Raw genomic sequence first — 15,615 nt, forward strand, 5'->3', positions numbered from 1 at the left:
CCTGATTACAACACTCGCGTCAAATCCAAGAATTCCTGCTCAGCAGAGCGCAGACGGGTGATTTATGGGAACAGCAAATCAAACATTTCCCCAAATCACTGAGGGAGTGCGTGTCAATCTCACGCATAGGACTCGTGATGGACCGGCTAGATATTTTAGATTCAATCACGACTGTTGCTTCATGCCGGCTATCGGATCAACGTCCAACTTCACTCATAGTGCTTGTTGTTTTGTAGAGTTCTGTGCAACTCAAATTGCACTCGAGGAATGATGCAAACAAACTTGAACATTGAACCGACAATCTCAAAATTTATAATCGCACTCTGAGATCGAGACCGGATATAACCGGTGATCTGTTTATGCAACAGAACACTGAAATGGTACACATTCCTGAAGCTTTAAAAGCCAGACTGCAGAAACTGAAAGAGAGAGGGACGCCGCGCATAACGCGCGCTAGCTGAATACAATGATCTTGCACATAGACGCACAATCTCTTTACCTTTCCCACAGCTCGGCTTGTTTCCATCAACACTGTGTTTTCCTCACAGACACGGATGTAATCATGCATACGCTGGCTTTGAGGCTGCCGTTTTCAATCCTTGTACAAAAGTTTGCAACTTTAATGTGAAATACTGTCTAGTGTTGCGCTGCAAAGCGGGATCACTTTGTGGCAGGAAGCGAGCTGCAGCGATGCCCGATTCGTGAATGAATCATTCTAGTGAGTCGGTTCTTTTCGAATAATTGAACTGTATACAGATCGATCTGAACTGGACTGAATCGACCTGAGCGGTTCAAGTCAACCCATTAAAGCAGGGCTGCCCAACCCTGTTCCTGGAGATCGACTGTCCTGCAAAGTTCAGCTCCAACTCTAATCAAACACACCTGCCTTTAATTTTCACGCGATCCTGAAGACCTTAATTAGCTGCTTCAGGTGTGTTTGATTAGAGTTGGAGCTAAACTTTGCAGGACAGTACACCCCCCAAAAAAATAAAAAAATTCCAGACCTTTATGAATTTATTTATTCTGCTGAATAAAAAGAGACAATATTCAGAAAAAATTTTGGTAAGTTATCAACAGTTCCCATTGACATTTTCCGCGCTTTCAATGGGTACCAGCAACTACCAACATTCTTAAAAATATATTTTTTTAATTTCAACTAAACTTTTGAATAGTAAACATACAAGTTTTGAACAACCAAAAGGGTGAATAAATGATGATAAAATGTAATTTTTTGGGTGAACTTATTACTTAAACTTTTACATCAACACAAGTTTAAATAAAGCATTTTATTATTTTTTTCAGTTTAAGATTTTGCTGCAACAAACTGAACAGACATTAGATTACACCCTTATTAATAAAACTATATAAAAACAGTGGCTTCTTTAAAGCATGAAATATGCAGTGGCGGTCTGTCATAATATACTAGAATCTAAGTTCTGCTGAAGAAATGACTCGGATTTCGCATCACAAGCGGGTTGAAGCTGCAGCGCGCATGCGCTCTAGTCGCGCCCAATACGATCTCAGTAGGTGCACTATTTGGCAGCGTGTCCTGAATCCCGGCTGTGTACTTATGTGATCACACACACACACACACACACACATACATACATATATATATATATATATATATATGCATATAGACACAGACTCAAACACGCTCGCGCTGGTTCTGATGCGCTTCCCTTACCTGATCTCATCCGGAGGCTCCATAACCGGTGCCGAATCGACGGGAGTGCTCTCCGTTCACCCGTGCATGAAACAGAACATGTCCAGGAAAAGAGAGGTCGACTTTGCAAAGACTGGTGTGTGATATGAGTCCCGGTGCACACTTTCCTTTCTCTATCCGTCTGCAGAGTTGAGGCTCGCCCGTGTGTGCACTGACGCCATGTTTCCGAGCCGCTGATGAGAGAGTGACACACACACTACGGCAGCTCGTGCAGTACACCAGACCCGCTGCTGCGACCGACCGGATCACGGCCGCCCCGTTCGGACGCTCCCAGGAACTGCAGAAAAAAAACAACCTTACAATAGATCCATCTGCCAGATTTTGACCTGCGTTTTTCGCACAAATGCATTGTGCACATCACTTAAAATAATGCAATTTTATAAAGGGCATATTTCTTTCGTAACTGTAACTCTGCTGTGCACAGGTTGGAAAAATGTATAATAATAATTTTTAATTATAATGTTTTATAATAAAATTAAATAATTGTAATTCTGATGTTTTATAATAAAAAGCACTTTACCTTAAATAATTTCATATTAATATTATTTTCTAACGTTCTGTTTGTTTATTATAATGAACTCTGTTGGTTCTCACAAAATAGTTAGAAATGTTAATTTTATTTCAAATTTTATTTATCTATTTAACTTTGATGCATATATTTTCATATGACTATTCAAATATATGCTTATATCTGTTAGGCATTAGATCTATATTATCATTCTGGATACTGTATATGTATGGTCAAATCAAAACTATCTTATGTAAACTTTTATTCATTCACCTTAAGTTTTACTGAATCTTTTGCAAGATAAGGTGTTGTTAGAGAAAACAGAGCTATATAAACATATTAATAAAGGTAGAAAAGGACACAAGGGTGTCAAGATACACAGCTCAATAGACTGTAAATAGGAGGGGCAGCTATTCATACAAAAGGTATGAAATGATGCCACAGAGCACAGCCTGATCCTGATTAGAAATACTCATGTATTTGGAGGTCAGTTCATGACTCCAGGTTGAGACAGAGAGCAATAGAACTGGGTGCAGCATGAGGTTAATGTGTTTGTAACAACACCGTGCATAACTCAAGAAACTCACTGAACAGGGATAGAGATCAGGAGGGTGTCACGTCCAAGGCACAGGTAGATAGGCCACACTGAAGTTTTTTAATGCCAAGAATAAACAACTGAGGCATATGCGAGCTTATAAATAATGAAATACTTTGCATTGTCTGGGTCATAAATTATGTTTTCAATGCATTATTGTTTTGTTTGTTGTTGTTGTTGTTTTTTGTCTCTTACGTGGATAATTCTTTAATAATTGTGACCTTGTTAATTAACAGACCTTTCAAAACATGCACATTCCCAATAAAAAAATGTTCACTTTCAAACAAGTCCAGTCCAGTTGAGCAGGAATTCCTGCTTAATCGTCACACCACATCAAAAACAATTACATGATGCTTTGCTTTGCTTTGAATTGAAATTTTGAAATTATTCCAAAAAATCCTGAGGTGATTTGAATGTAAATAAAATATATTTAATGACTCTTACATGTACATCTGTATTTTTCTGATTCCAAACAAGACATGCTCGTTTTGAAAGATTCACAATATTATTATTTTTTTCAACAGTTCATCACAAGTAAAATAAAACTCAAGTCCGGCAACTGATAAAAAAATGTAGGCAGATGCTGCTTGATCTTTCAAAATGTTACTAAAAGAAATATAATATCATTAACCACACATGAAAAAAATAGGTCAAACCACTGTTTACTTCTTTGATTTCCATGTTCACATATATCCACAAAAAAAAATTTAGGAGATTATTGCAGACTGTTAAGCAGAATAACTTTTAAATTTAAAAAATTGTAAATACAACATAATATTTTTCTTTTTAGAAAGTCTTACTATATTTGGCCTAACACTCTCAGATAGTTTGAGAGGTATCACTTGTCGCCCTCTTCACTTATTCACAAACTCATCGTTTTTGCCTTGTGTCAGGTGTTCTATCACATTTTTCCACTAAGTGGCACCATTTTGCTGTTCTGACATTTTACACGGTTACAAAAACGTTGCTTGAGGTGGACAACGGCTATTCTTTATTGGCAAGAAACATTGCTGCAGTCTAGAAGTGTAATTTCACCGAAAAAAACATACTGACTGATTTCTAATCTGAATATAAGGAGATGTGTCCCAAATAAAACAGTATTGCGGTTACAGTACTGCAACACACACAGTTTTCCCTGCTTTCTGCAAACTGAAAATCTACAAATTGTATGAGCTATAAACAAACATTTTGCAATCCACCTCCTGCCTAACATCTTACTGCTCAGAGGTTTAAATTCCCAGTACAGAAACTTGAAATAACACACTATTACAGAGGACAGCCTCTATTTTTAGACAGCCTGTACAGCCTGGCAAAGAAGAGGATAAAAAAAAGTCATATAAAAGTCACAGAAGACTTGAATGATTTTGGTCAGAAATTAAAGATTTGGTAAAGACTGGTAATGTTAAAACTGCCCTGTTCCATACAGTCTGACAGAGAAATTAAAGCCCAGGTTTCAGATACAAGTACAGCTACCAACTGCAAAAAGTTAATCAAAACAGTATTAGATCAGATCAATTATTAATACACTTTATCTGTATTTTATACTTTTTGATTTAATTTCCCTTGACAAAAGTGCACGTTTACATGTTATTTTGTCCACTGCTCCAAGCAGGAACACTGGTGAATGAAAAGGAACCTTTTTCCCAGCTGGCCTACCAGAACCCAGAATCCACCACCATCTCACCAACTTGCACTGTTACCTTGGAAACAGTCGCCCTAATGTCTGCATCATCTTCAAGAAACAAGGCCATATAAAAGAATGAAACTCTCCCTGCCGTACTATATTGTGTTTATTAGTGAAGGCAAAATATAAAATCTTGCAAAAAAAAAAAAACAGCCCACAGCTTGAACAAAATTTAGGCTAGATTTAACCTTGAATCAGAATTCAAGAACGTGCATGAAGAACATGGTCTTCACACAAGGTGCTTCCGGTCTGATGATTGCTCCACTCTTATGACTGGACATTTGAGAGGTTATGTGATGTTCATCACATGACACCACAGCTTTGGCTAACCCATAGTTTCACTGGCATTCACGTATTTATGGAGGGTTAATTACACGTATTTATGAAGGAAACGGTGTTATGTAATAAAGACTAATTATTTTGAGGCTGATGAAGTGATAATTGTTAGTAATGTTTTGCATGTAATATTTCAGACTTGTCGAGCTTGTTTTATCTTTTGTTTTTTGTTTTTTACTAAGACTAAAAGAATATTTGTTTTGTAGATGTTGAAAGCCAGAGGCATAAGATAACTTCATTCTTTTGAGACTGACGTTGAAGTTATTTTTAGAAAATAAATGTTTCGGTTGTCTCCTGCCTGTTTACTTCACATTCTGACGCAACAACAATATGATTATGTGTTCATATTTTATGTAAACCATTGATGTCTGTGTTTTTCATTGCAGAACTCAAACCAACTTTGGAGTTGTCTGATTTGGAGAGTCATCATACTTGGTCTTCCTTTCTTAAAGGAATAGTTCACACACAAAATCATTTAATTGCCCTCATGTCATTCCAAACCTATAAGACTTTTGTCTATCTTTAGAACACAAATGAATATATTTTTAATTTCTCTCATAATTTTTTGTTAATCCACTGAGAGTCTAGATAATTGGTATTTTCAAGCTTCATAAATACAGAGTTATTGTAGAAGTAATCCATTCCAATATTTATATATGAATAAATCTTAAACTATATGATAGCGAACATGTCTGTTCAGAAGAAAATATTGGTCTCCCAGACTTGCAATAGAGGACAAAAATGAAGAGAATATATTTGTGTTCCAAAAAGTTGTAGTTTGTATGAGTCTGGAACAACATGGTGGAGAGTAAATTATGACCATTTTTATTTTTTATAAACTAACCCTTTAAAGAGCATCCATCCACGTACATGGAAATTTGTGAGGTAGCCTATCTGAATGTCATGTCTGTTTTAATGTTTCAGTATAGAAGTAGCTTTCTGAAAGCAATATATTTATTTAAACAATATTACATGCCCTCATTACACGCCATTATAGCATTCTAGAGGTAGTGTGGTAGACAGATAATAAACATCCACACAAAGTGGTTGAAATTATAAAACAGACTATTTACCTATCCTTACTGATGTGGATGCACCTCTATCTGAAAATAGATAGTTTAAATAAATGTTTTATGTTCTTTTTTTGTGTGTTTCTCTTTTTAGGCCACTTATGGAGAACAGGCGGTGACTGAAATAAATGCTGGTCAAAGAGGAGAATGACCTCTCCCCCAAACTGATGCAACAGTGGTTTTAAAGGAGGACGCTGCCCTGGATGTTGTAAAAGATGTCACATGCTGTGCTGATGGGGCTTCTTCATGACTACATCAATCATGCTAAAGAGCTCATGAAAATTGACAGAGATGCATGATCTGTATTCATGGACTATGAAACAAACTGTAAGTGTATAATTTGTAAAAACAAAATGTTAAATGTGTTGTTTAGTGGAAGTGGAGTTTACACGCTGTCATTCATACACATGCTCACATTCTGTCACACACATGCATCTGTTGAATGTTATAATATCAGTGTTAATGTTGTGGTTTATTTGTGTACTGTCATGCCAGAATAGTTTGTAAAGAACTTAACTATTAACTAATTGTACAATTATAGTATAATAGTGTTTTTGTATATTTTTATACAATATATAAAATTTACCAAAAAAGTCAAATTTGATCAAAAGCTATATTCAACAAATGTTCAATGCTTCATTTATAAACTCTGTAGCTGTTAATGCCATACTTTTCTTCTGTTAATACTATTGCATTTCTTCTTACATGCATGCAAGTAATGTTTCTCCCTTAAAACAATTAAAGGCTTTTATTTAGAACCAGAATCGATTCCCATCGCTACCATAATTACATCGCTACCCCCCTCCCCTCTCTTCTGTTTGAGATTGCAATCGTGGTTCATACAGGAGGATGTTAATGCTCTTTCCTCTCTCGCCGATGTTACCTGGTGGGCGAGAGCCAGTGACGTCACGTCCCCGTTTCGTGCTGAGCTCCATCTACTCCGCTCGGCGTTCAGAGCAGCGCGTGCAATCAAGAGCTTTAAAACGCATCGGAACCACAAGACCCGACATCAATATCAGCATCACCATCGAGTCTAATAGGAGAGCTGAAGATGCTTCAGTCCCTCGCCGGTAATTCGTGCGTGCGCTTGATACAGAGCAACAAATCGGCATGGTATTTTCTGTTTCTCGTGCTCGGCTATATTCTGTATCTCATATTCGGAGCGGTGGTTTTCTCCTCGGTGGAGCTGCCGTATGAAGACCTCTTGCGCCAGCAGCTCAGAGGGATCAAACGACAGTTCCTCCAGGAGCACGAATGTCTGTCCGAGGAAAGGCTGGAGAGGTTTCTGTCCAAAGCGCTGGAGGCCAGCAACTATGGGGTGTCTATTCTCAACAACGCGTCGGCCAGCTGGAACTGGGACTTCACCTCGTCTTTGTTTTTTGCTAGCACTGTCTTATCAACCACAGGTGAGTCATTGAACAATGCGGAGATGTCATAAACATATGACATTTAATGGCTACCGTGGCATCCGTGAGACTGTGGATAGTGCGCCATTTGATGGGACTGGATATTTGCAGTGACCCATATTTTTTAATGCAGCAAACAATACATCTCATTTGCCCTTATTAGAAAAAAAAGTTTAATGCACTACTGCTAATAATAGTTCTCATTTTGTTCTTGCTCTCATTTTCTTTCGTTTCTCTTTGGGAAGCTGTCTCATCTGTCATTTAACACCTGCCTGAACACAGCAATGTTACCCTAGACAAGTATCCAATTCTCAAACAGATAACATTATAGAAGATCTGTACAGTTCAGTCTGTGAACTATATGCAGACATAGGCCTGTATGTTCCCACACAGGAGGAAGCGCAGACGTAAAGATCACAACTTTCGGTTTCATTTCTATTAAAGTATACCATATTTCCAAGACATAAGAACACTTCATATGAAATCACCTCCTTGTCTTTCAAGATGACATGTTCCATTCACAAGCTCCAGCATGTACCACTACATCCAAAGCATTACATGAAAGACAGCTTCTTTAACTCCATAAAGCCTGACATTGCAATTTTTTTAATGGAACAATTAATTGAACCATCAGATTTTTGATTTAATGAGATTACGTACTTCATACTTGAAGAAAAACTAAACACCTACGTTTTATTCAGAGACCCAAACCGACCAAAAAGTATGATGCCATTCTGATAATGTAACTTAAAATGATTGCTTATAATCCAGTACAATTCAATGAAGATGTATTATTTATTGATTTATATATTAACTTTCCTCAAAATTAAGTGAGCCTAAATTGCTTCAATCCAGTAAATTTTCATTTTGAAATATAACAAAGAGTTATTCTTAAGCTTATTTTATAAAAAATCATTTAAGATTTCACAGAAAAAAGACTGCAACCTAAAGGTGGACATTTTTACAATAACACAAAAAGGACTTTTACTTACTAAATGTGTGTTAACTATTAATCAGATGACAGATGGCATATAGCAGATTGTGAACAACTGTTTTTTTTTTTTAGCAAAATTTTGATCATGTTGCTAATTTATAGGCCTTAGAAATGTGTGTGTGTAAGATTTATCTGGCTTTTTTAGGGTTAATTACAGTTGGTTCACACTGCTCTGGAAAACATCACCAGGTTAACACATGGATCCAACAAAGACCAATTACCTCTGGAATTTAGTGTTTGTTTGCATTTTTTGGGGCAGTGTGATCCAGCATATGAGCAAAGTGCTGTCATGATTTTTACATTTATACAGACATGCAATATCTAGTTCCTCTTTGCATTTATGCACGTTGCACAAGATATTTTCAAATCTTCTTTTTTTTATCTACAAAAGGAACTTTGAACAAGACAGGTTGATAGAGAGCGGAATGAAGCCTTAGCACTGACCACAGATTTTTGGCACAAGCTGGCTTCACATCACAGGCATCATGTTCTTCATTTTAGTGAAAGTAAAGGAATATCAAGAGAGAACCACTTGGACTGCACTTTTAGACAATGAAAATAATTGTCTCCATGTACAATGTGAATATGTGTGTCACATAAATGGAAGAGTTAGGTTCTGCAAGTCTGGGTTATTTGTTTCCTCTTACAACTACAAAGTTTGATAGCAGTATTGTTATACTTTGCACTATTAAAATGCAACAAACTTCAAAAACTGCATGTTTTTGTTATTCTGGTGTTCTGAATTGTTGCTAGGGTATTTTGGATGATAACTAGGTAGTTACTTACTGGACCAAGTCAAAAGAGTCCACCAAAGTCTCTGTGATAATCTGGTCTGTAGAATCTCCTGACCAACTGACTACAGTTTAAAAGTTTGTGGTTGTAAAAATAATTAATTATTTTAAAAGAAGTATTTTATGCTCGCCAAAGCTGTATTTCTTTGATCAAAACTTGTGAAAATATTATTTAAAATAAGAGTTTTCTATTTTAGTATATTTTAAAATAATTTATTCTTATGTTGGCACAGCTGAATTTTCAACAGCCATTACTCCAGTCTTCAGTGTCACAACATAATATGGCGATCTGTTGCTCAAGATACATTTCTTATTATTTTCATTGTTATGCTTGTGCTGCTTAATATTTTTTATGAAAACCCTTATACTTTTTTTATGGATTCTTTGATAAACAGAAAGTTCAAAAAGAACAGCACTGACATAGGAATATCATTCCATATAACATTATTAATGTCTTTACTGTCACTTTGACCAATTTAATGTGTTCTTACAGAATAAAAGTGAATTTCTTTATTGACACAAACTTTTAAATGGTAATGTTTCTTTTAATACAAACATATGTGTAATTATCACTAGAAAGAGTTTTTCTTTGGCCATTTCCTGTTAAAAGTGGCATGTGTGGTGTTCTAGCAATTTATTAAATGGCTTTTCTCCTTAATGCAAATCTGTCTAGCAAGATTTTTATCAGAGACCCGAGGCGTTTAGAGAGACCCTGCAAACTAACCTGATTGTTCATGTCTGTAATGTGAGATCGTCCATTAGATGTGAGCTCTTGGGAGGCATCAAACTGCTGAGGGCAGAAGTTAGAGCAATATAATCTGTTTATTTCAAGGATACACAAACAAAAATTAAATTACAGAGCTGGACTGAATGATTAATTCATTGATAATCCAGGATGGGACTTAATGTGTTTGTTAATCGGTGTCTGGCAAGGTTTTCAGTGAAGAGAATACAATGTGCTCATCCATGTATAAGCAAGTCTCATAAGAGGAACGATTTCATGAAGTAAATATATTTAATGTGTAATTTTCCACTGTTTCAATTCACAGGATATGGTCACACTGCCCCTCTCTCTGATGGTGGGAAGGCATTCTGTATCATTTACTCCGTGATTGGCATCCCCTTCACCCTCCTCTTCCTCACAGCTGTGGTGCAAAGGATCATGGTCTATAGCACATGGCGACCCATTATGTACATTCATACAAGCTGGGGTCTGTCTAAACCTCTGGTGGCCCTTGTTCACGCAACTCTTCTGGCCGTCGTAGCCGTGTCCTGTTTCTTCCTCATCCCTGCCGCCATCTTCTCTGCCCTAGAAGAGAACTGGAACTTTCTGGAGTCCTTCTACTTCTGCTTCATCTCACTCTCCACTATCGGTCTGGGTGACTATGTGCCTGGTGAGGCCTTTAACCAGAGGTTTCGTGAGCTCTACAAACTGGGCATCACTGGTAAGTGTGGTTTCAGTATGCTTTGTTTTGGTGTGTATTGAATCTATTGAAAATGCAGGGACTTGCATATAGAGTTTTGTAGGGAAGAATATGATTTTAACAAATAGAATATAGTCCTTGAGAGGGCATTTGAAGTTGAAGTGGTATTTGAAAGCTTGAACATTTATCCATGAGTGTGTATTAAAGGTAACATATCATGAAAATCAGACTTAAAAAAATCTGTTTAAGTGCTATAATCAGGTCCCCTGTGCATTAACTAACCCAGAATTTTTTCTCTGCAAGCTTGTGAAAAAATGAGTGATTGTGCTTCCCCCGTGTCGTAGCAAGGGATCTTATTATAATATTGCTGCCCTTTAATTGTGTTTTTGCAAGCGACATCGGTGTACCAGCTCTAATGCCATGGCGAACGTTTGAGCAAAGCATGCTAACTGTTCTGTCTTTGGCTGCATTGATGAGCACAGAACACTGTTCAGAGTCCCAGCCTCAGCAAACATAACCGACTGTTTTTGTAACTCGTGTGTGTTTTTAACAAACTTGTGTATTTGACAGTTTAAGCACAATAAGACATTTAAGAACACAATAAGAACTTTTCAAGTTTAGTACTCGCATGCCATGTGACTGCTGCTTTCTGTGTGCATGCTTCGGATGTGTGCGCTCAGTATATTGGAAGTTTAAACTAATATGCTTTAAAATGCATGATTTCAGCGTGATAGACATGATAATCAAAACCAAACGGATGTTTTTTGGCAGAGTATCTGAGGTACAAGCTGTAAAGCCACATCTCTATTCTGGAAAAGGGGGCAGGGAGCAGCAGTTCATTTGCATTTAAAGAGACAAACAGCATGTTTCTGCTTCTGTTCTAAATAGGCATTTTCAAAATTATATAATAAATGATCTGTGGGGTATTTTGAGTTGAAACTTCAAAGACACATTCTGGGGACACCTGAGACTTTTATTACATATTGTAAAAAGTGGCATAATAGGTCTCCTTTAAAAACATTCAGAAGTCTCGTAAATAGTAATAATAAACGTTCTGTGGTTTATTTGTCATATAAACTAATTTAAAGGGAAAGTCCATCCGAAAATGATAATTCTGGCAATTCTGTTACAACATAAAAAAAATATATTTTAAAGGATGTTTTTTAACCAAACAGTCTCGGTTTCCATTGACTTGGACAAAAGATGTAGTGAAATTCAATGGGAATAGAAACTGGTTACGAACATGTTTCACAGAAGAAAGAAACTCTTACAGGTTTGAAATGACATTAGGGTGAATAATCAATGGAAGAATTTTCTTTTTTGGATAGATCATTCCTTTAATGTCAGTTCTTGGTTAATAAAATGTTGTTAACATTGTGGTCCAGTTTAAAGGACCTTATACTTATAAAAAACAATAAGCCTTTATTTCTCAAAGTGATATCTTTTATTGAGTAAACATGCCTAGTCTGTTCACTTCCTCTTCTCGTAAGTGAAATTCAGCCCAGTATATAAGTAAAAATACTCAGCTGACTTCCTTTGATGTATCTACTACATACTTATTTTTATGTATCTTTGTGTGTAAGTCTGGCCTGTTGTCATAGAAACAGATGGAAGGTAAAAGGAAGTGCATGTGATTCAATGCTGCTCTACTGTTCCATCTAGTGTTTGTCTTACTTATCATGATGCAGCACAGCTCTCATTTTCAAAAAGTTACATGAAAATGGCACATGGCACTTTCTTACTTGTGTGGGTTTAGTTGATGCAGATGGTCCCTTTTCTGGTGTGCGTGGGATGGTGAGAAAGATTTGCTGTCGTAGCGTAATTGTGGAGGATGTGGCATTCGTGAGGCCTACACATGCTGAGTTTTCTTGAAGTCTCATTTCTTTAGCTCTGAATCTATCTGTATTCATTTCATGATGTTGCTGAGATGAAATATAAGATGCAGGCCAAAATAATCTTATTCCTGATCATGTACACACATTTCTTGTAAACATTTACACAATTGCAACCTAACCTATTTTGTGTTGTATTTTGTTATGTGATAATGTATATTTTCCTTTATTTCTCCATTTCTTTCTTCCCTTTGTGTCCCACAGTGTATCTCCTCCTCGGCCTGATTGCCATGCTGGTGGTGTTGGAGACTTTCTGTGAGCTCCAGCAGTTGAAGCAGCTGAGGAAGATGTTTTATCTGAAGAAGGAGAAGCCCCAGGACCGTCTGGCCATCATGGAACATGACCATCTGACCTTTAGCTCCATGCCAGACGGTACCGTCAACTCGCCCCAGGAGGACAAAACTGAACCCTTTGATAACTTCCCCGTTCTAACCTCTCCAGGAGGTGATGACCCCATGATCAAATAGATGTTTTCACTTCCATCAACATAACTCTCAATTGAGGGAGACATCTTTAGCTGAGGGGTCTTGCAAGTGACTGGGGATACAGAATTGTGAAAATTACTTGAATATGTCGCTTGAGATTCTGAGTATTTAACAGCCCTCTACAAAACCATGATACGTGATAAAATCGTTCACTGGCTCAATATATGTAAATGATCATTAGCACACTTAGGCTGCTACCCCATGAAATCGGCTAACTACATTAAAAAGCATAGTTGCACACTAAACTCTAGCATGTACTTGCCAATTGAGATAGCAGAAATGGTAGAAGTAATGTTGACAGCATTTATGGCATAATGTTGATTACCACCAAAATTTATTTTTCTTTAAAAAAAAATAAAAAAATCTGTTTCAGTAAGGCACTTACTGTTGACATGAATGCGGCCAATCTGTAAACACTAAAATACTATTTTGTGTTCAAATGATTTTAGCATAAAATTAATTTTTTTTATCTTTTCTATATAAATTTATAGCCAATTTTACATTTTTACCATCACAATGGACTTATAAATTCTAATAAGACCATAAAACTTAATTTCAACAACTTTACAGTTTAAAATAACAGAAGTAACATATAATAAGTGATTTTATAAAATTAGCAGCTTCACATTTCTGCTTTTAAAGGTACAGTTCGCCCACAAATGAAAATTATTTCATCATTTACTCAACCTGTATGACTTTCTTTATTCTGTGGAACACAATAGAAGATATTTTAAAGAATGTTGGTAATTTCAGCTCCCTTTAACTTGCATTGTAAGGACAAAAAACACAATGGAAGTCAATGGGAACAGAGTGTTTGGTTATGAACATTCTTCAAAATATTGCCTTTTATGTTCCACAGAAGAAAGAAAGTCATACAGGTTTGAAAGGACTTGAAATAAATTACAGAATTTTCATTTCTGGCTGAACCATTGCTTTAAACCCTTAAAAACAAAATTAGACCGATTTACTTTTTCTTTCTTTCCTGCTTGCTTTTTTAAAAATGAAGAATTGTTTTTTGTGATAATCAACTTTTGCCACAGTTGCTGCCAGCTAAGCTTTACTTTTCCAGGTATTGAACCTAGAATATTCTTTTGTAGTCCAAATTTTCAAAAATAGACTCTAAATCAAAAAGTACTTCTTGGTCTAAGCCTCGAATAAAGACCATCATCTTCTCACATCTTCATGAGCGTTGTGAGAGCTCACTTACATATAGTGGAGACCTGTCATCAAACATAGTAGTTGCCCATCATCTGTTAAGTTTTATTTCCAACTCGTGTGATCTACCTTGTGAACTTGCAACTAGAGTAATACTTAAGGATATCTGCTAGTGGTGAAAGAGATTACTCTAGAAGTCTCTCATGAAGCTGTATCGCTCTAATGCATTGAAATGTTAAGACTATAATGCACTATAATGCAGCATATACTGTAGCATAAGTCAGTGTAGAAGCACAAAAAAAGTTAGCCTGCTCAAAAGGACATTACACCTTTTAGATGACATGTAGTTAAAATAGAGTGACATTTATCTTAAGGGATATTTTAAATGTGCTTTAAAGGGAAAGCATGTTAATACTGTATCATTTTCTCATTTTAGAAAGTGATATTTTACCGTGGTCTAAATACTAAAATGCTTGACAGAGTAAATCAATCTGAATCAATCTTTACATGGATTTTTGAGTCCAAGGTCGAATAATGGCTGGTTCCATGTGTCCTTGTCCTAAGCTACTGAGATCCAGCGCAATGCCGTTACATACCAAAAACGTTTTGGAGAAAATCTTGGATTACTGAATTGTGGTTCAGTATTATCGACTAATTGACTGTATAAAACTTAGATCGTCCAGATCTTTGAATGTTGCATTCAGAGCATTTTTGTGGCTGTTTAATAAACATAAAAGAATGAATTATATTTTTGAAACATGCTTGAAGTGTTGTTTACAAGAGAATGCTTGTTTGTATTATGAGAATGACTGTTGTAGGCACAGACTGATGACTACTGTTGAAGGTCCCGTTGGAAGATCACACTGTACTGCAGATTGTGCTGTATCACTGTCACCGCAGTAGAATGTCATGACATTTTTTATTACAATAGAATAAAAGCTGAAAGTTTTTAGGCCTCATTTTAACTTCTGATGTGTCTGACTGTACGGATTATTTACAGATAGTGTCGTTTTTACATTAAAGAAACGTGCTGAATCTGAGCTCAGGCCATGGGAACTTGAATGTGCTGATGTGAAATTTTTATTGTCTGAATAATGAAATGCTCTGTGATGTGGCTTATTTGCCCTTGGTGTTTTGCTGCATGGGTCTCTATGATCAGCTACAGTGTATTATCATTGTATCAGTATTTGTTATTGAATATTTGATTTTTATCATTAGTATGTTTAGAAATACTCAAGGGCATACTGTCATGATCTCTGTTTAAGTTGTGTGTGTGAGAGACTGTTGAATAAATGTTGTCATTTCCATAAATAAAAATCCTGAACTGGATCAACTGTCTTTTTTATCATTTTTTTTAACTATATGAAAGTGACTAGTAATCCATTTAAATATTCTATATAATAAATATACAGTAGGCCTATATAATATTCGGGCCAGACAAATAGTGAAAAAAATATATATAAATAAGAGCAAGATCTTGCAGCCTTGTGCACATGCAATTCATGCTTCTGTCCAAAATAAAAATATAATTTACCCCCGGTTTCACAGA

General features: G+C 36.2%; 2 protein-coding genes across 3 annotated transcripts in view; one reads left to right on the plus strand and one right to left on the minus strand.

Annotated features, from left to right (window-relative positions):
- LOC306884023 (mitogen-activated protein kinase kinase kinase 4-like) overlaps window positions 1–1,943 on the minus strand; it is a 29,154-nt gene extending 27,211 nt beyond the window's left edge. Inside the window, exon 1 of one of the 2 annotated variants that reach the window (XM_079439623.1) lies at window positions 1,688–1,943. In XM_079439623.1, the coding sequence (XP_079295749.1) occupies window positions 1,688–1,710 (23 nt within the window). In that variant the 5' untranslated portion in view covers window positions 1,711–1,943. The remainder of the gene's footprint in view (window positions 1–1,687) is intronic. The other variant, XM_079439622.1, reaches the window with a different exon arrangement.
- A 4,875-nt stretch (window positions 1,944–6,818) lies between these two features.
- On the plus strand, window positions 6,819–15,394 carry LOC306884095 (potassium channel subfamily K member 1-like). Its single transcript, XM_079439757.1, has 3 exons — window positions 6,819–7,325; window positions 10,160–10,555; window positions 12,631–15,394. Exons 1-3 carry the CDS (start codon window positions 6,971–6,973, stop codon window positions 12,891–12,893), a joined length of 1,014 nt encoding a protein of 337 aa, XP_079295883.1. The 5' UTR covers window positions 6,819–6,970; the 3' UTR covers window positions 12,894–15,394.
- Window positions 15,395–15,615: the final 221 nt, after the last annotated feature.

The sequence above is a fragment of the Barbus barbus genome, assembly GCF_936440315.1.
Source record: "Barbus barbus genome assembly, chromosome: 18".
NCBI classification, from domain to species: Eukaryota; Metazoa; Chordata; class Actinopteri; order Cypriniformes; family Cyprinidae; genus Barbus; species Barbus barbus.